Below are 19345 nucleotides of genomic sequence, written 5' to 3'. Positions count from 1 at the left end.
TTTTTAGTTCGTTCACAGTCACATTTCTTTTTTGTAAAAAATTCTTGATGTTTTTGTAAGTTTCTGGTTGTGCGAGGTGAACTCTTCTTTGTAAGAAGCTGTGCTTATATCTTCCCTGTTAGCATATTGTTTTTATCTGTAAAGAAGATGGTTTCAGGCTCAAAAAAAATCCAGTAATTAAAAATAATTCTTTAAGTAGGCTGTGCCTGAGCTTAAGCAATGAGCATAAGCAAAGATATATCACAAAAATACAATGCAAAGTCTTGTGAAAGGATTTTTCTGTGAGTTGGCAAGCCCTTCCAGTTTGTACAGTGAAACTGTGGGTTAATTCTTCTGTTTCTGTCTCTGGAGATTGACAGCTGCCTTCATCTTCAGGGTCCCTTCTCTTTCTGTTGACTTCAGGTGAAATTGCATCCTCAGAGTGGTCAGAGGAGGATGTTGGAGGCTTCATTCAATGCCTTCACTTTCTCCCATTCTGATTCTCCAGCTGCAGACATCTCTGACTTCACATTGACTTTAGCAGCCTTCAAAAAACCAAAGTGCCTTCTTTGAGTCTTATAATGCTGAATGTGAAAGAAGATAATTTGTTTCAGAAGTCTCTGCCAGATATCTCTAGATGGAGTGTTTTCTATTGCAGCTGTTCCATATGTGTCTCTTTTTCTATATTAGATGTTAATCTCCCTTTAATAGAATCTAATGCACTAGGCACTCAATAAGAAAGACTGAAAAAACAATGTGTATTAAAGATGATTTTCAAGCTTTTTAAAGCATGAGAAAGCCTTGTCAAAATAAGAGCTGACATAGAATTGCTAGTTTTACTTGCAACACAAGGAAACGCAGCCCTGAGTACTTGATGCATGAAGAGAACATTTTCCAAGACAACATCAATATTAGGTTTTTTTAAATCTTAATTCCTTTATGGTAGCACTGTAATGCAGTTGATATTCATTCTATACTCATGAAAAGTGTTCCCTAATATTATTCGTAGCTTTTAAAATCCAGTTGGTGTTTCATTATAGGATTTTTCATGTCAAATGCATTATTTTTTTTATTTTACTTTTTTTACAGTGTGGTCTGTAAGTGTGTTTAGTGATTGAGATCCTGAAATTATTTTTTGCCTCTGAAGGGTGGAGAATGTTCAAGAATCAGTATCAGGTAAAACAAAAATAGTTGTTTTGTTTGGTCTTTCCCTTCAGAGAACTCAATTAAAATGGTTTATTCTGAGGAACAAAAAGTCTAGATACAGAAATATTTTGGAATTTTTAATTTTCAGTAATTTTATAAAAATACTATTAGATGGTGCATAGCTGCTGATACAGTCAGGTTTAGAGTGGACATGAACATGTTTCCAAAGGATTACAATCTGTCTTTACCCTTATGCTGTTGGCTTTGCAGGATTGTTCCCCCCAGAACATGCCCCATACTCCCCTCCAGTTGCTTGTGGAGTTTTTTGAAAAATTCCCCCTCAGCCACCTGTGAGATCCAGCACATCCATGACACTGAGAAACTTCTGTCAATTTCTCATAGCAATTCAGCATTCAGTCATGTCATGTCTGGTAGTTTTCTGTGTCCCATACAGTTAAGTTAACCTCAAATCAGATCTTATTGAAGGGCTGTAATATTAACAAAATATATTTTTAAATAGGGGAGAAAAAGCCACTTGTGTGTTAAGATTTGCTACAAGCACATACAACTAGGAAGTTAAGAATCTCTTTGAACCTTCCAAGATCCTGCAGTCCTTTGATGTGTGAGAGAACTTTCAAATTGATAGTATGCCTTTTTTTTTAATTTTAATCTGTTAAGATTTAAATTTAAGAAGTATTTTATGACCACAGATCATGGAACCCCATTTTGAATTTCTTTAGAACTTAGGAAGTCCAGTCACTGAGGTTAACCACTTGGCTGGAAGTCAAAGCTGCCAGGTGTGGGTGTGACATGGAAAATACCTGATTCATGTCCAGTGCAGCACTGATGTTCTCTGAAAGCATAACTGGAAGAGCATTTATTTTGCTGGCAAGATTCTGTACCCATCTTGCTTATTCTGATGTGTACAATTGCTTTGGCAGCTAAGCATAGAAAACTGGAGAGTGCAGGCAACTAGGACTGAGAAGCAAGCAGCAGAGTTAGAATGATGAAGTCAGGCATGCTGCTAAAAAAAAATGTTGTGCCAACTATAGGCTGAGTACACCAGATGTAACAAAAAATGTAACCTCAAATGGGAAAAATATTGAAGCAAATAATTCCATAACCAGAGGACATAAAGCCAACCTCTTCAAGAGCCTGTGGTTAGATACTTTGCCTAATAGGGCACATGCTCTTTGTTTTCACCTGGCAGGGACATTCATAATATTTTTCCAGCATTAATTCTCTGATTCCTTATGAAGAGCTACAGCATGAGTACAGCACTTCTATGGTGATACTGATACATGAGGTCACTTAAGTCAGCCAAGAAAAAACAGTAAATTTTTGTGAGTTTTCCAGGCTGTTTTGGTCAGGTCAGGCTGGAATTTGGCAACTAGTAGAAAAGTTACTGGGAAATTTCTTTGACATACTTGCATACTACATTAATTACTAAATTCCTAGAACGTTTACAGTAGTTTTGCTTTTTAGTGAATGACATTATTAAAATAAAATATTCCATGGTATTCCTTCAATTTTATGATCTGATCCTCAAGTAAGCCTGAATATTGACTGTATGGATTGCTATACTATTGTAGTCTAGAATCTTCTACTAATATTCTGCTGACTAATGTGGGAAGAGATTGTTCTTATGGACTTATCTTGACCATTGATTGTTCCATGCCAAGCATGTGGTTGGATGATGTATCCTTAAATAATTTTGTCACAGGGTGGCCCATTTGTGGAAATTTTCAGTGCTCAAGGCAAGAACCCAGGAGCAAAGTGGAAGATTCTTGGTAATCCATCAGCTATAAGGAAAGTAAGTTTTCTGAGAAACTTAAAAAACTAGAGTATAAAATGGAAAAAATATGGATGAAGCTTAGAATTAGAAGGTAATGAGGGCTTTGACCTGACAGTGCAGTTGTCACTTACAGTTCTGTCATTATGACAGACTAAATGACTATTTAAATTAGTTCTTTATGCCTTCTTCAGATTAGGTTGGTCACAGCATAAATTTATAGTTTAAATATATTTAGAAAGTAATTTTGGTATTCTGATAACTAATGAATTGAGTTGGGCTCATTGGATCTTGAGTCCTGTTTCTTAACATTATTTGTCCATTAAACATGCAAGGACACATTTCTATGAGTTATGCTATTACCATCATATTTGAATTACTATCATACTTGCAGTACCATCTCCCACTTGTGATATTTAAACAAAAGGTAGCTGTGCATGTTAGCAGAATGATTGGTTGTGAGCATAATTCTATCAGGAATCTTATGTTTGTTTACTGTTCATTTTTATAGGAGTATGATAAAGAAGTGAAAGGCTTTGTTTTTGTTCTTGAAGGAAGCAGTCAAATCAACAAAATGCAGCTACCAAAGAAAACTAGACAAACTTGTAAGTATCAAAGAATTATGTGTCTGTTATGCTGTTCTGATTATTAAATCAGACTTATGCTGGAATGCAAACCTTACATTCTTTGGTTGTTATTCAGCATTAGCAAATACAAATAAGGAAAAGGTGTTGAAATGTCATAATAAAGAAAGTGCTGTAAGGAAGATCTATGTTTGTACAAGTCCTAATGCTGCAAAGTTCAATTCTGTACCTGATCCTGCTGCAGACTGTTGTCTGGCAAATAGCCTATGGCTTCGTTCACCACTTGAAGTCAGTGATTCTGTTGGCAGCACAGAGTGTAGAATAGCTTCCTGTCCCCTTTCTCATTTTACTTGTTAAAGTAATTTTGCTCTTATGTATCAAATAAACACTAGCAGTGAAAGGATGTTATACCGAAATTTCAGCTGAGTTGATATGATCAGCAGTATGGAGTGTTCCCCCAGGTTATCAATTACTTGCACCAGAATATGCCAGAGTCCAAGCAATCTGTTTCTGGAGCAATAGAGCAATCATCATACTTTACACCTTAAATGCCACTGCAGGGTATTACAGCTTATAAGGCTGGTAGCAATGAATGGAGCTGTTTGAGAACTGACTGTTTGCTTTTGAAGAAATACTGAGTCTTTTAGCATACTTCTCATGCAGAGTATGTAATTACAGATTAGTTTTTCTAAACAGACACAAAAAATAAATAAGAAAATGTGTAGCTTGGTCATGGACTAAGGCCTTGAAGATTCATCTGATTTTTATAAGGGAAATTTACAATTATCTTCAGCATAATAAACATTAGTCTAATCTGTCATTCTGAGAAATGCAACTTGTTTTGCCAGTGTTACAATAAACTGTTACAGGCTAAAATGAGGACTGAGAAATAGTGTTGTGGATTATCACTGCTAAGAATAGTTAGGTTTTAAATGTACTTTAGCTAATGTTGCAATACTATAGTCAAATTGCCATCTGTTATCTGTTTCCTTCCTCTGTTGAGTTGTATCTTCCACAAGTATTTAATTTGTGTTGAGTATATGATGTCCCAGTTGTACCATAATCTTTAAATACTCTTCCAAAATAAAAGACATTATATATATAAATATAACATTAAATTTTAAAGTGTAATTTGATCCACAAAAGGAGGAAGTTCTGAACTGACATTCTTGGAAAAGGGGAGAGTGTTGCTTCTGAGTCTTGTTAAGTCAATGAAGAGCAGCCTGTAGTCTCCTTGGTGGAGTAACTAAAACAAACATATCATTCAGTCAGAGAGCTTTGTATTATCTGTTTTCCCTTGATAGGGAGTTACCCGGATCCTGACAGATCTCTTGCTTGTTTCCTCATTTAAGCTCCTTTGCAATGCTAAAAAAATCAGAAGCCTCCATTGAGCATTGTTGGTGTAATCTGGATTGCATTTTTACTTGAGTTTTTTGAAGTCATTGAAGATGTACATTGTCACAGATGTGAGAAGAAGTTTATGGGACTATAAGATAATCTTGATGGAAAAGTATTATTCCTGGGGGATATTTGGTGTCTGTATGCTCCTGGAACACCATGTAAAATTGTAAAAAAACAAACAAACAAAAAAAACCAAACCACAAAGCCACAGATGGGACTTTTAAAACAGCACTTTTATTACAGTTTGAATTGGATTTCTTCAGGTTTTTCTTGTGTTGATATGTTGTGTGAATCTTGGGAAATAGTGTTGCAGGAGCATAGCTGGTATGGTACAAAATTGAAATGCTTGATGGCAAACTGTGCATCTACACACACATAGCACAGGTATTTAATCTTTTTCCCTGTTTCTAGTGGGACTGGTCCAGCAATTCCTGACACTTCAGATTCTTGTACCACTGGGACAAGACTTCTCCACTGAGTTACTGTAAGATGCATAAAATTTCCTTGAATACTTAATGCAAAATGAATGCCTGATTGCAGCCATTAATTGTGGTGGCAGATTTTGCATTAAAGCACAGTGACTTATCAAGTCAATAAGAAGTAATTAAGCTAATGAGATCATTATTTCTTGAATAGTTTTGAATAGTGACATTCCTCTGAAGACAGAACAAGCTCTAAAAATCAGGAATGAAGATGGTGAAAAATCAGAAGAAATAGGACATAAATTTGTCAAACATGAAAATACTAGATCAGGGGGGTGTCCTGAAAATTCGTGAGAGATTTATAAATAACTATTCTAGGGTCCTTTGGTTCAGGTCAAAAAGGTACATTCTAATAACTGGGGGAGAAGGGGAAAATACTCTGGAGCATACCTGATAAGGTTTAGGAAGTTTACTATCAAAAATTTCCAGATTCCTAAGTTAATTGTACTTGTTGATAAGAAATGTTATTGCAAAGCTTGTAAACAGCAGAATAGAATATAGATTGTTGGACAATATTTACTTTTCAAACAGTTGCTTCTGTAAATATATTTCTTTCAAATTTTTAATAACTGAAATATACAAGATTTTACATGCACGGCTAATTTATTCATAGACACCATAATTGCTTGCATTTGTGAATTACATGCTAACATAATTAGTCATCATTTTAGCTTTGCTGACAGAGATATAAATTATTCATGTTAATCTAAAGACACAATTTTTTCAGATACAGAACAATAAAAATATGTACCATGGTTAGTCTTGCAAAACTTAGACCAATGTTTTGAAATTAGAGGTAATACATAGTTGCTAATTCTGACAGTATTTGAAGATTTTAGATAGAGAGTAAAGGTAAACTTTGAACAGATTGAGCTGGAGAGATTACTTGAAATTCTGATGTTTAGTAGCCTAAGGATTGCTTCATGATTTTTTTTGTGAAACAGGAGTGAAAACTGAAATACTCAAAGTTATGGAGGTTATGTTAAATTCTATAACTTTCATGGGGAAATAACTCTTACGTTTTAAAGTAAACATTTTAAAATAACCCTTCCCATCACTGTCACCAGAGTACCAGCACAGCATGGGTGGTAACTTAGGAAACCGATACCTAAAAAAAGATACCAAATGAATGAGGTATTCTGCTTCCAGATGTAAAAAAGGGTTGATGCAATTATTATAGAAACTATGACCAAAATGCTCAGTCCTACATTAAAATTATGTCACTGGAAAATTCTGTCTTTAAAATGGAGTTGGTGATGATACAATCAAATATTTCTGAAGCACATACTTTTTTACAGAGGAAATAAATGGCACTAAGTACTAGTATGCCCGTGTACTAACAGATCAGCTTTAGCAGAGGTTTCTATCTGGATTTTGACCAGGATTCACAGAGGTTTACATGAATAATAAATTTTATAAGAGCTACTTTTTGCTTAGCAACATCAGTGAATACATGGTTTCATATTTGGTAAACTTCCAGTTTAAGTCATTTATAAGGAGAAAACCACTTTGATTGTAAGAACAAGTGAGGCTGATAAATGAAACATCCCTTCAACAGTTCAGCATCATTTTTTTCTAAGTTCATTTTAAACCGTTACAAACATTTATAAATTATTATACATAGAGAATAAAAGGGAGTAGGTAATTTGAGAAGATGAGTTTATCTGTACTCTTGGGTAGTTGCTACCATTTACTTGCAGTCTTACTATAGTTACCATTGTGAGGAGAATAGTCAATCAAAGTTGAAGATTTAAAATTGAAAATTGAATTGAAAGGTAATTTTACTTTCAAATGGTTTGCAAATGTAGATGTTAAGTGTGGAATGAATGCAGTTAATGACCATAGCTGGGAGAGTTATGCACCTGCTGATCACAGGAATATTATTATAAACGAGGTTGATTTTCCTGTTGACTACCTCATTTTTCTCAACATGGTCTCATTTCTTTTCTATCAGATGTATGACCCTTAGATATAAATACTCAAGCACAGACATAATAAAAATACATTAACTTCTATACAGATTTTTAATGTCTTTGAAAATCAAGTTCTCTGCTGCAGATGTTCCTTGCCTTTGTAGGTGTAACATAGGTCATGGGTTTTGATAATAGGAAAAAAAAGGAAAAAAAAAATAAAAAATTGAACTTCCACACCAGTATTTAAGTGATTTTTCAAGTTAGAGTTCTGAATTATTTCATAAATTAGTTTCATCAGACCCAGTTTCACATGCTTACCTTCTTCCAGGGAGAAATTATTTTACATAATTTTAAGACCATTTTCATTCTCCAATTTTGCCTGTTCTTCAGATGTTTGACCAACTTTTACCTGTAGAATGTAAATGTTTTTATTGTTTCAAGTGTATTTACTGAAATAAATTTTAAACTTCTTTAAATGCAATTACAACTATGTATATAAGGTTTGCTGCTTCTTTACAGCATACACCCCATCGCAAAAACGTACCTTATTTTAGATTTAAACAGCAGAGCCTGATAGAAACATCTGCATTTTTATCTAAATAGATGTGTTTTGTATTGCACTTCAGAATGTAACTGAGCTGTATATTTATTCATGGAGTTTTTATTGCTAAGGTACCTAATATTTCTCAGGAGGGAGAAAGATAAAACTTAAGGTTTTATTGCCAGTTGCCTGAAGGTGCATGACTTAAGACTTCTACTGCTTTGTTGCAGCATCATTTAATGCAACATTCTCCACTGTGAATGGCACAGTTGGAATTTCAGCAGAAATATTTATTTATTTATTCAGCAGAAATTTTTATTTGTTTTCAGCACTTACCAGTTACTGCATCTCCCTGCATCCCCAGCACAATTGCTCTGCATAACCAAGAGATCTAGGGACAATCAAGCAACTTTAATTCTTTAAAGTTTTTGGTGCCTCAGTTTCTCAGCACTCTGAATATGAAGATTTAGAACAGTGAAGAGTCTCTGAAAACAGCATCCAGGTTTTTCAGGTTTTTCATCAAAGCAGCAAGGTGGTGGATGCAACTAAGCCTTTATCTGTGGCAGAGGCTTAGTTATGTGTTGAGATAAAGGCAGTTCTCATCACAAAACTAAGACATAGCCCTATACAAGCTGCTCTGAAGAAATTTAACTGTATCCCAGTCAAAACCAGTACAACTGTTTACAAGACTTGAGGGGAACAGAACATAAAAATGAGCCTCTTTATCACTTTAAAGGAAGACTAATCTTTGTTATCATGGCTGTGGTCTTGAATCTATTAGAAATGTTCAAATTCACTGTCCTTGGTGTCATTGTGAGATGACCTGAATAGGAAGCAATAAACTTCTATTATAATTCACATTGGAAGATACGTGCTTAGGAAATACAACAGGCAGACAATATCTTCTGTCTAGCTTTAGGCCAGCAAAGAGTCTATATAAAATGACAGAGGCATTTTTAGGAAAAGAAAGCAAATAATGTTTTTGTAGTTAGCAAGTGACATTGTGTCCCAAGATAACAGAAGCTTAAGGGGCAGAAACAAGTGTGATTATTAAAGACTACTGGGTTCTCAGTTCATACAAATTGAATTCTTTCGTAGTCTGAAGAGCTATGGAAATACAGCAAAGAGTGTAGACTGTTGAAATAAAATTAGCATGTAAAGTGAGTTTATATATGCAGGAATATAGCCACTAAGTTTGAATTTGAGCAAGAAATCTCATTACTCATCTTGTAAAAGAAGTAATTCTTAAATTCCATATATGCTATCACTAACCTCAAGGTTCTGCATATGAATAGTTTTTTTGTGATTGCCCAAAGATACTGGATTATTGAATTGACAAGGATCTGTTCTATTCTCTCCTGCTTTTTACTTTTATAGGATAACTGATTTAGGAAATATTAAAAGAAGACTGTATTTATCAACAGTCTACAAGGAGCTGTCAGAAACCCCTCTGCATGCAAAAATCCCTCTCTTTATGATCAAGCGCAAAATAGTAGGTACCTGGGGAATATTCCTCAAATTGTAGTTGAGTGGGCTTTTTTATCAGAAATGTTTTATGTAATTTTACAGGACTGTTGAAGTTATTGCATGGTGTAGAATTCAGTTCCTGCCAGTTCAAGAAAAGTGTGTCTGTTCCCTCTACTCTTTGGCATCAGAACCGCTTCATAACTGCTATTCCTCTGCCATTCTTCTAACATCAGGAGTTCATTCCTGTATCCAAGATTAATGCTGTTTGTGAAGTGTTTATCTCTCACTTCTGCTGTGTTTTCAGCCTTCGTAAATCGTGTCCCTGATATGTCTTTTTTATAGTACTGATGTTCATGTTCACTCCTGTAGTGACCTTTATCTCATTCACTAGAGCTACAGGTAGACTGTAGCTGATGGCTACTTTAATGTACTTCAGGTTCTTCCAGATTCTGATATATATATATATATATCTATAGCAATGTATATGTCAAACTGATGAGAATAAAATAGTCATCAGCTTCTTCCAGTTCCACTCTCCCATGCCTAGCCACAATATATGGTAATAGCTGTCAAATTACAAACCCTTGATTGAGAGCACCCTTGAGGAGAAGGAAATTGGGGGTATTGGCTGGTGAAAGACTCAACATGAGCCAGCAAAGTTGTATATGCAGCCTAGAAAGCCAGTGGGATGCAGCTTGGAGCAACCTGGTCTAGTGGAAGGTGGCCCTGCCTATGGCAGTGGGGTGTGAACTAGATGATGTTTAAGGTCTCTTCCAACCCATACCATCCATGGATCACATGCCTCTAACTCAAGATCCACTGAAATTAAATTCTTTTTCTTCAGTATAATTTCAGCTAGTTGGTCATGGTGTCATGCTGGCACAAGTGTTTCAGAATTAAAGTATGCATTATTGTACAGTAAGTTAAATTCAATCAGAATATGAGCTTCAGTTATAAATTTTAATTTAGATAATAAAACATTAATCAGATATCTAAGTGTTCTGATCAGTTATAATGCAAAAATATTTTTAAAACCTTAACACATGACCAATCTTAAAGAGTATGTCTGTTTCTTAGTGTATGTGTCTTTTAAATAGTTACCTGCCGTTTCTTGCTGCTTTTAATTAAAGGAGGGAGTATGCTGCTTTCAGTGACTAGGTAGATCTTTTACATGGCTCTGATAGTTTAGCTTATTCTATACACTAGGTGATCACAATTATTAGTATAATTGGCTGTGAATAAGGATAAAATACGATGTTTGTTCCATCAGTAGAACACAGTTTACATTTTCATGAGGTAGCTTCCTGTATTGTGTTCTTACAAACGATGCTATTTTTCAATCTTGGCAATAGAAACATCAGTTATAGTTACACACTGAAATTTCCATTCCATTGCTTTAGTGTCTTCAACCAAGTATTTCTTTTCTTTCAAAATTTCAGACTCAGATCCTAAGTAGTAATTTATGCACCTACGTTTTCTTAAAAAATATTTACTATTTGACATTTAGAAACTAGTAGTTTTACTTTGAGTTTATAAAGAAATCAGGCACATATGATGCCTTAGCATTCTATACTCTTCTTACTGAAACTTCAGCCCATTGGTCAACTGAATTTTACATGTGACTAATCACATAAAATATATTGCAGTTCTGCAAATTCCATGAAAATGATTAAATTTCTTCTCAAGGCCATCTCTGCTTATTTCTTAATTATGGAAGATGTGTTAGCATCAGCTCGTTTCTCAACAGATACCAGAGTCGATGAGGAGAAGCACTGTTAGAACACCAGAACTATTAACATAAGTGCTTTTAAACATCAGAGATGCTAATTGGAAAGCATGAAGCCACAAGAAAACATATTCTGTTAGTTCTTCTGCTTGTGGTATTATGTGTTTTATTTGAAACTTCGGGTTTTTTCTGGAAGGGTAATAGAATTATAATATGTTCCACATGTAAGATCGATGTCTGTAGCTGCATGTTTCTGTATTTGGAGCACTTAAGCTGCAGTAACTTTAATTTATGAAGTGATATTGAGTAACAATTTCTGTCTCACTCCCCTTCCCCCTGAAAACCTTAAATAAATATACTAGCTTGCAAGTAAGTTACTTAGAAATAGCTGCAAAAGATATTGTGGGTATGCTAGATAATGGGGCTCACTTGGCCTAACAGTCACTAGGTCTTGTGTACTGATTTGGTTGTATAAATATTTTGGTTTATGCATTATGAATCACAGCCTGTGAGAATACAATGCTATACAGAGGCCACCACACTAGAGAGTTCATAGAGAACTGTATACTCATACTCTTTGCAATGACTAGTGTTCTGCTTTTATTAAAGAATATTCTTTCTCTTTTCTAGTGGTGCAATATGTGTATTGACTTGGTAGCATTCACCAGTGAAATATTCAGAGGAGCTGTCTTCCAGTCTTTGGATGGAATTACAGTTTCAGCTAACTGTAAACTGAGAAAGATCTTCACTTTAAAATCCAAACCTCAAGATACAGCTGAGGAAGATGGTGTGTTATAATTACTACATAACTGTACATATTATAAAATCAAAAGCTTCTTAGTCATCAGATTAGCAATTTGAATGATTACATGATTTCATGAAAATTAGAGTGATAGTACAGCATATTAAATCTGCTAATGTTGGACTTTAGACAAGTAATTAAATATATGTGTGCTCCTGTGTTTTAAATATTGACTTCATTGGAATCATTTTATTGAAGACATTCTGGCAAGATTTATCAAGTAGAGGGCTTGTTTTAATAAGGATATCATACACTGATAGAAATCAGGTTTTGGTTAAGAAGAGAGTATTTGAAATGGAAGATAAATATTTAGCAGTATTTGCTTTTTGTTTTCTCAATTTCAAACATTAGCAGCTGATGAAAGATCTTTAAATAATACAAAACTATAATAAAACTCTGTCATATGAAACCGAGCTATGAAACTATCATAAATAATTCTCTGTAATCATTAGTCCATTTATCCTAGTGTATCCTTGTTCATTGGGAAAGTAGTATTTGTGGTGAGCTGAAAAATGAGAGATTATTTGTAATAAAGCAGGATATTGGTAAAAGTCTCCCAACTGGCATCACAATCTGGAATCATTATTTTCCAAGGGAGAGAACCTTATTATTCACCAATATTTGCAGTAAAAATTGAAAAAGCACAGCCAATACTTTCTTATTGTAGAGGAAGCCCAGGTACAGTTCAGCTGCAGTTTCATTCTAATTCACATTTTGCAGTTTTTAAAAAAACACACCTGAAAAAAGGGCTATGATTGCTGAAGGAGTAAGTATCAAAATGCATCTTCAATTTGGAAAACCTAAAATAAGAAGGGAGAGCATTTAATCATGTGATTACTCATTTTTTGTTGCTGGTTAGCTTGGAAAAAAATATTAATTAAACAAATTACTACATCTGGTAAAGTCGTAGCAGAAGAAGCACTTAGAGGCCTCACTGACTTTAATTTGATTCCATCACTGCATTTTTTTCTCTCTTCCATTCTAAACAGTTTTTGAAATGTTGGTAAATGGTCTAAATGAGTTCCAAGATTCCAAAATGTAGTTAACATAATGAATAGACAGCTTTAATAAACTTTATGCATGGTAAAATACTGCACTTTTAATTACTGGATAATCAATTCTATGACTATTACACAGCTGGTGGGCATTAGTATTTTCTGTGTGCTTATGAATTTCCTTATCTAGGCAAGTCTTAAAATTACATTACAACTCAAGGTTTGGCTGTCTTTTTAAATATCTCTATACTTCATACCCAATTAAAGAAAAACAGTATTAGTTTTTTGTTACTATTAATTAACTTTCTGTTGACAATCCTGATTTCTTAAAGCTTTTTTCCTCTCAGCTGTTTGGACCAGTTAGTTGAGCTGCACTGAATGCAATGACATTGCAGCATTTAATGAGGGTCAAGTTAAAGCTCCTCAGTTGAGGAAGTAGTGATTTCAAGGTTCAGTGTGAGTTTTCTGTCTAAGTAGCTCCCATACAGTATGTTTTGCATTTTTAAAATGATAGCATCTGGAAAGGAGAGAACCCATCTACTTAGAAGTTATTTCTTTACAAGATCATTGAGGAAAAAAGAGAGGGAATAATTAATTTTCTCTACCTTGTGATATTGAGGCTTACAAGCTTGATATGTACCTAGTTTCTGATTTCTTTAGTATTTCTAAGGTTACATACAGGGCTTTTACCACAAAGTATTGCCTTATAGCAGTAAATAATGTATCATCTTAGTGAAGAAAGGATTGCTTGCACTTATCTCAGTTAAATAAATATGTTCACTATTGAAATATAGCATGAGACACTTGAATTTTTCTCTTAGGATCACAATACTTGATCCATTATTTGTGTTTGGCTTTGAGGTTATGGTTTCCTCTTCTTATCCTCGGAAAAGAGGCTAAAACTCATTAACTTACCACATTCAAGTCATAAAATTTGGAATGATTTTGCATCATAACTTCAGGAATGGTTCTGATTCTGAATACCTTTCTTCATAGAAAATAACTTTCAGCAACTCAGTCTATAGTGGTCATCAAAGAGAAAGCAGACACAATCAGATCACATTCTAGCAGTGCTTGGTGTGTCAAGAACAGATAGTTTGACAGCTATAGTTTATCATGAAAGTGTAGTGCTGTCCAAAGATTGGAGTTAAAGCTTTTCAAACTCTTTACTTGCATGTATGGGGCTCCTCTATTGTCACACTGTATTTAATCACAGTAATATTAAGACCACTTCCAGATGTTCTTTTTGTCTGAAAATAAGTATATAAATATTAGAATAAAAACTGAAATGTAATGAAAATTAAATGTATTTTGTGATTCTCTCTTGCTTGTTCATTTGCCAACTCAAAGAAGTTGCTTTATTATGGCTATTCCAGCCATTGGTGCATATTTTTTAGTTTAAATGTGTTAAAATTCTGTGGATAAAATTACACAATATAATTTTTAAATTTACATGCTTATTATCTCAAAGATGAACAATTGCAGCAAATATTTCAAAATACAGTAATTTATCAAATTTTTATAACCATATGAACTGACGTATATGTAATTGCGTAATTAAAAATATTATAAGTTAAATTTAATTCCATTCTGTCATCTGAGTGAAGTCCATGTTTTTTAATTCTAGATACGCATGTTGTTCCATTTATGCCATATGAGCCTGCAGCTGTTATTCCTCAAACCTGCCAGCTCCATACAGATGTGCCACAAGTTACACAATTGCTGAACCTGACAAAAGTTCAGAAGCCAGAAATAAAAAGCAGGAGATACCCAGGAAGAGTGAAAGAAACAGGTATTCTGTTGTATTAAAATATTACGATTTTGATCTAAACACTATATATACAAATAACAGGTTTTTGTAAATCCAGTGGCACATAATTCTTCTTTTAAAAAATACTGTTCTGTAGATCCCTTTGCAACAGTAAATATCCTGCAATGTACGAGCTCTTCTCAAAAAAAAAAAAAAAGTGTTATCATAGATTTTAAAATTAGAATAACTTTTATCCTCTGATTAATGTTCTGCATGGAGAACTGATAATTTCACCCATTTCAAAATGTTGAATTGATAGTTATTTTCAGCTTGAACTTGAGAAGTATGTTAACTTCTTTCTGTTAAAGCTCAGAAGAAGACACAGGTAAAATCTCTCTGACACCCTCTTTACTCTTTTGTCATGTTACTAATGGCCCTGTATGAGATACAAGAGTAAGCCTTTTAGTTGGCTCATGTAATAACTGAAGTGTCTCACTGAAGTTTTTCATTTTCCCTTTATTGTGTAGTATTTCTTATGAATCATTGATTCATCATTCTAAACTGAGGCAGTAGAACATATTTTGAGAAGGAAGTAATGTCTGAAGGAGCTTAGAAGTGGGTCTGAAGAAGCATATTAGATAAAAAATCCATTTCCAATACATTTTCATCAGTGTAGGCAATGTTAAAAGTGGTGCTGTAGGTAAAAAAGATTAACTTTTATTCCACTGTTTTTAGTACTTTGTGTCTTGAGGATTTTCATCTTTAGTGTTTTAGTTCAGAGAATAATCCTTTCCACCATTTATGTTAAAATGCTCATGTGCAAAATACTGACCAAAGGAATAAGATAAATTAGAACGATAACTACTGGTGTAGCTTAATACTATAAAATACAAGGCTATACAGAAAAGGAAAAGAAACTTTGGAAGAAGTACTTCTTTGGGAACAGCCTTGGTAATACGAAAGGTTTAAGAAAATACTTCTAAAACTTCTGCTTTTACTAGAATATGGAAGAAACAACTCAAAAGATTTTATTGTCCACAGTAAGCTACTGTGGTGATGTTTTCCCAAGTTGGCTTTTTCTCTTTTGGTATATGTCACTAATAATGACAAGTCTTTGTCTGACAGCAGCTGAAATTAACAGGAGGAGTTTAACATTTTTGCTTAGAGTAAGGCTCTTCATACATTCACTTATTTAAATTACATGCAGGGTTTTTTTACGTGAAAGTACCGGTTTTGTGATATTAAAGAACAAACAGTATTTTAGAGTTTTATTGTCCTACGAGTAGTCAAGCCAAAGTCCTGTTGTGAAGCTTGATTATCAGTTAGCTTTTGAAATAGCAGAAGAACCTCTGGAATTTAGTTTCTCAGTGACTGTATCAAAAAATCAACACTTCTTGTCTGGATTGTCAAAATACAAGAGGCTGTAAAACTTCAATGAGTACACAAGAGTGAATGACATATCTAAACAGAAAAATGTTCACTTAAATCAGGATTCAGGTTTTACTGTGGACTTCGTACTGGGACTACAAAGGTGTGTGGCCCTTACGTATATAAAGTTAAAAAATTAGTGATCTCATCCCTGACCTGCATGGAAACTGCAGTTTAAAGTTTAATCTTTATTTGCAGTAACAGTTTATAAAAATAATGTGTATTCTTCCAGACACGCTTTCCAAATTTCAGATGCTGGCTTTCCTGAAAATGGAAACTTTGGTATACTTAAGTACATTTTAATTGGAAAATGTTCTTTTTACGCACTAAACTTTTTGTTTCTTTGATAGTCAAAAGCCAAAATTATTCTTAATATCATCCACTTTTCATTACATGTATTATTTTATTATGCCATCAAGATGCTGTTATGTGTAGATGTAGGTAATTAATTACAGTCAATTAATGTGTTCATAAAAAGAGATTTTCATGCAAATCAGCTTTTATAATTGAAGCTAACAACATCCCAAGGTAGTCAGCAAATTAAAGAAATTGATGTTAAACCAAGACAGGTCACCTAATCTTGTGAAATGGCAGCTGTTAGGAGCAACCAAATGTCACATCAAAAAGAAGGGAAGGAGGTAATAGGAAAGTTACTACTTTTGTGCCTGTTACTACAATAAGTTACGATATTTCGTGGCTTATGCATGATTCTTTTTTCATCTCCTTGATAGAAATAAAGATGATATGTAATTAAGATTAAATGATTCTGTGAAATATGCTTAGGAGATTAGTAAAAATGTTTCGTTTCTGCTTTATTGTTTTATGAAGGTGTTGGATCTCTAAAAGAAGTTAACAATTTTTACACAAGTTGTAGCAAGAAGTAAATCTTCAGTCATTGTAAATTTTAACTACAAATTAATGTGAAGATAAACATTTTTGTCAGCTCTTGAAAGGAGATTTCACTTACAATCTTGACAAATTAAAAAAGAGGAATATAGATATTGCATGCAGGTCTGCAGCCCTGGTGATAACATTGATATGTAACTGATTTTCTGTCTTTATCTTTAAAATTTTTTTCATAACATTCACCTTTGTTCCATGTTTACCTTTTTTTGTTTGTTTTGCAAACTGGTTGGCATTTTCTCTGATTGAAAAGAATTTAAAATATATCTACATTTTAAACAGTGAAAAATAAACAAGGAAAGAGGTAGAACACCTTAAAAGCATTCGAGGATGTTATCACATTTCAGCTTTGGTGATAGAGTAGATTCAGTAATTTTAAAATGCAAGGCACATGTAAATAGTTATCCTCTGAGCTGTAAGTGATACCTTGACAGTTTTTTGCCACAGTTTTCTTGCATTATTATTTATTTATTCTGTTATTTATTAATTAGAAATGGTTTTTTGTCTTGCCAGAAATTAGATTTTCACTGAACTTTTAAAGTAGTCATGCAAACCTATTTTTTTTGTTTGTTTGTTTATAAATAGTATCTCTATAAATAAATCTTTAAAGCACGGCGATTAGAAATACATTTATATAATAGATCAAGAGTTTCTTGCTTGTATGCTGACACACTTTCATCAAATTTGCTATTCCTACGTATTTCTGGGGATTGGGATATAAAGGAACATAATTTTTCTGTATGTTTAATATTCATAATTCTTTTATTTCCATTTATTTGAAAGAAGTATGAATATTTATTCTGTGCACATATTGGGGTTTATAAATCCTTATTTTTCTTGCCTTAGGTAGCTTGGATGATAGACCTCATGGCAATACACGCAGCAGTAGAACTCGGGATGTATCACATATTGCATTTGGATCAAAGATCCTTGGGCCACCTCCCTCTTCAAACAGAAGAGTCAGTACAAAGGCATCTGGAGAGGTAAGGCTGAAATTACAGCAGCACTGCTGCCAGTTCTACAAAGGAAGAGATTGATATGGTTCCTCTAAAGGGTTTTTACAGAACTGACGTAGGGCTGGGTCTGGAGTATTGTGTTTGGCCATGGACCCCCAGGGTGAGAGATCCTGCAACTGGAGAGCAAGGAAAATGCACGGGTGGCTACAGCAGAGGGCATGGGTTTGTTCAGCCTGCACAAGAGAAGGCTAAGGGAGGATCTAGTTACTTTTTTCAGGTAATGCAGGGTTATAAAGAAGGCAGGCCCAGATTCTTCAAAGAGGTGCTCAGTGAAAGGACAAGAGGCAGCAGGGCCAAGCTGCAGGGAAGCTCAGAATGGGTTTAACTATAAAGTGGTTTAGAACTGGAACAGGGTCATAGAGAGATTGGAATTTCAGAACTTCCAAAGACAACAAAACTTGACAGAACGGGCTAATCTAATTTCAAAATTAGGCTTGCAGAGGTCTCTTTCTACTGAAATTATTCCGATTTCTTATCACTGTTATTTTACAAATAACTGCTGAAATTTGTGTGTGTGTAGGTAAATGTTTCTCCTTATGATGACAGCTATGGTGTAGAGCAGAAACTCTGCTTTTCAGTACTCTCTCAGTGGATCATCATCAGCCATAGAGTAGCTCAACTGATGCTGTCAGTCACAGTGCCAGGGAAACTGCTGGTCTCACTCTGCCAGCAAACAGTTAGCAGGTTTTAGGAATCTGATCCAGATACTAAATTTTACTATTTTTCTCCATTTGCTTTGTCTTGTTCTCCTTTCACTCACAGACAAAAAATAACCCCAGGCTTTTTAGTAAACTGCAAAGATTGAAGGTTCTACCCAGAGCTGTATCTATCATAGTTTCCTATAAAGATAATATTTTTAAAAAATAAAAATATGTGAGAACATTTCTTTGGGGGAAAAAATAAAAAATAAAAATGTGTGTTTACCTTTGAGTATTTTGGAATCTTTTTTTCTTTCATTAAAATGTTGCCTTTCAAGGTAAAAAAGACTTGGAGTAGCAGAAGCAGTAGATCATGCCAACTTCAAAGTTCAGGAAAGGGAATTATATCTGTACCAGACACTGAGAGACTGGAGCTGTCACTCTCGCCATGCAATGATTCTTTAGATCAAGGAGGCAAAAGAAATACTTGCCAAGCAACTGAAGACATGTGTCAAAATGGTAAGAGCATAAAGCAAAGAATATGTGGAGAGTTCAAAAAATGCTAAAATTTTGCATGATTCTGACTTCAGAATGTAAGACTTAATTCTCTGCTTTTCTAATCCTTTGTCTACCTTGTTAGTTACTGAAGACATTTTTATTAAAATGTCCCTTACTCTCCTGTATAAATGAAAAAATGCTTGTTTTCTCTGCAGGGTTTGAGCCAGAGATCACCACCACATGGCAGTAGCCACAGGTTATACACACACTCTGCTTTCCCTCCT

At 34.2% G+C, this 19345-nt stretch overlaps 1 protein-coding gene across 4 annotated transcripts in view; it reads left to right on the top strand.

Moving 5' to 3' along the window:
* CFAP20DC (CFAP20 domain containing) overlaps positions 1-19345 on the top strand; it is a 50931-nt gene that overhangs the window by 2698 nt on the left and 28888 nt on the right. For 3 of the 4 annotated variants that reach the window (XM_071756137.1, XM_071756139.1, XM_071756138.1), the window contains exons 2-10: positions 1069-1155; positions 2849-2938; positions 3429-3522; positions 5314-5386; positions 9216-9330; positions 11662-11818; positions 14456-14620; positions 17756-17892; positions 18902-19082. In XM_071756137.1, the coding sequence (XP_071612238.1) occupies positions 1135-1155; positions 2849-2938; positions 3429-3522; positions 5314-5386; positions 9216-9330; positions 11662-11818; positions 14456-14620; positions 17756-17892; positions 18902-19082 (1033 nt within the window). In that variant the 5' untranslated portion in view covers positions 1069-1134. Of the gene's footprint in view, positions 1-1068; positions 1156-2848; positions 2939-3428; positions 3523-5313; positions 5387-9215; positions 9331-11661; positions 11819-14455; positions 14621-17755; positions 17893-18901; positions 19083-19345 lie in introns of those variants that run through there. The other variant, XM_071756140.1, reaches the window with a different exon arrangement.

Source organism: Heliangelus exortis, chromosome 12, assembly GCF_036169615.1.
Source record: "Heliangelus exortis chromosome 12, bHelExo1.hap1, whole genome shotgun sequence".
In the NCBI taxonomy this organism is placed as follows: Eukaryota; Metazoa; Chordata; class Aves; order Apodiformes; family Trochilidae; genus Heliangelus; species Heliangelus exortis.
Note: the sequence above shows the minus strand (reverse complement) of the source record. Positions and strands in the feature narration are given on the sequence as shown.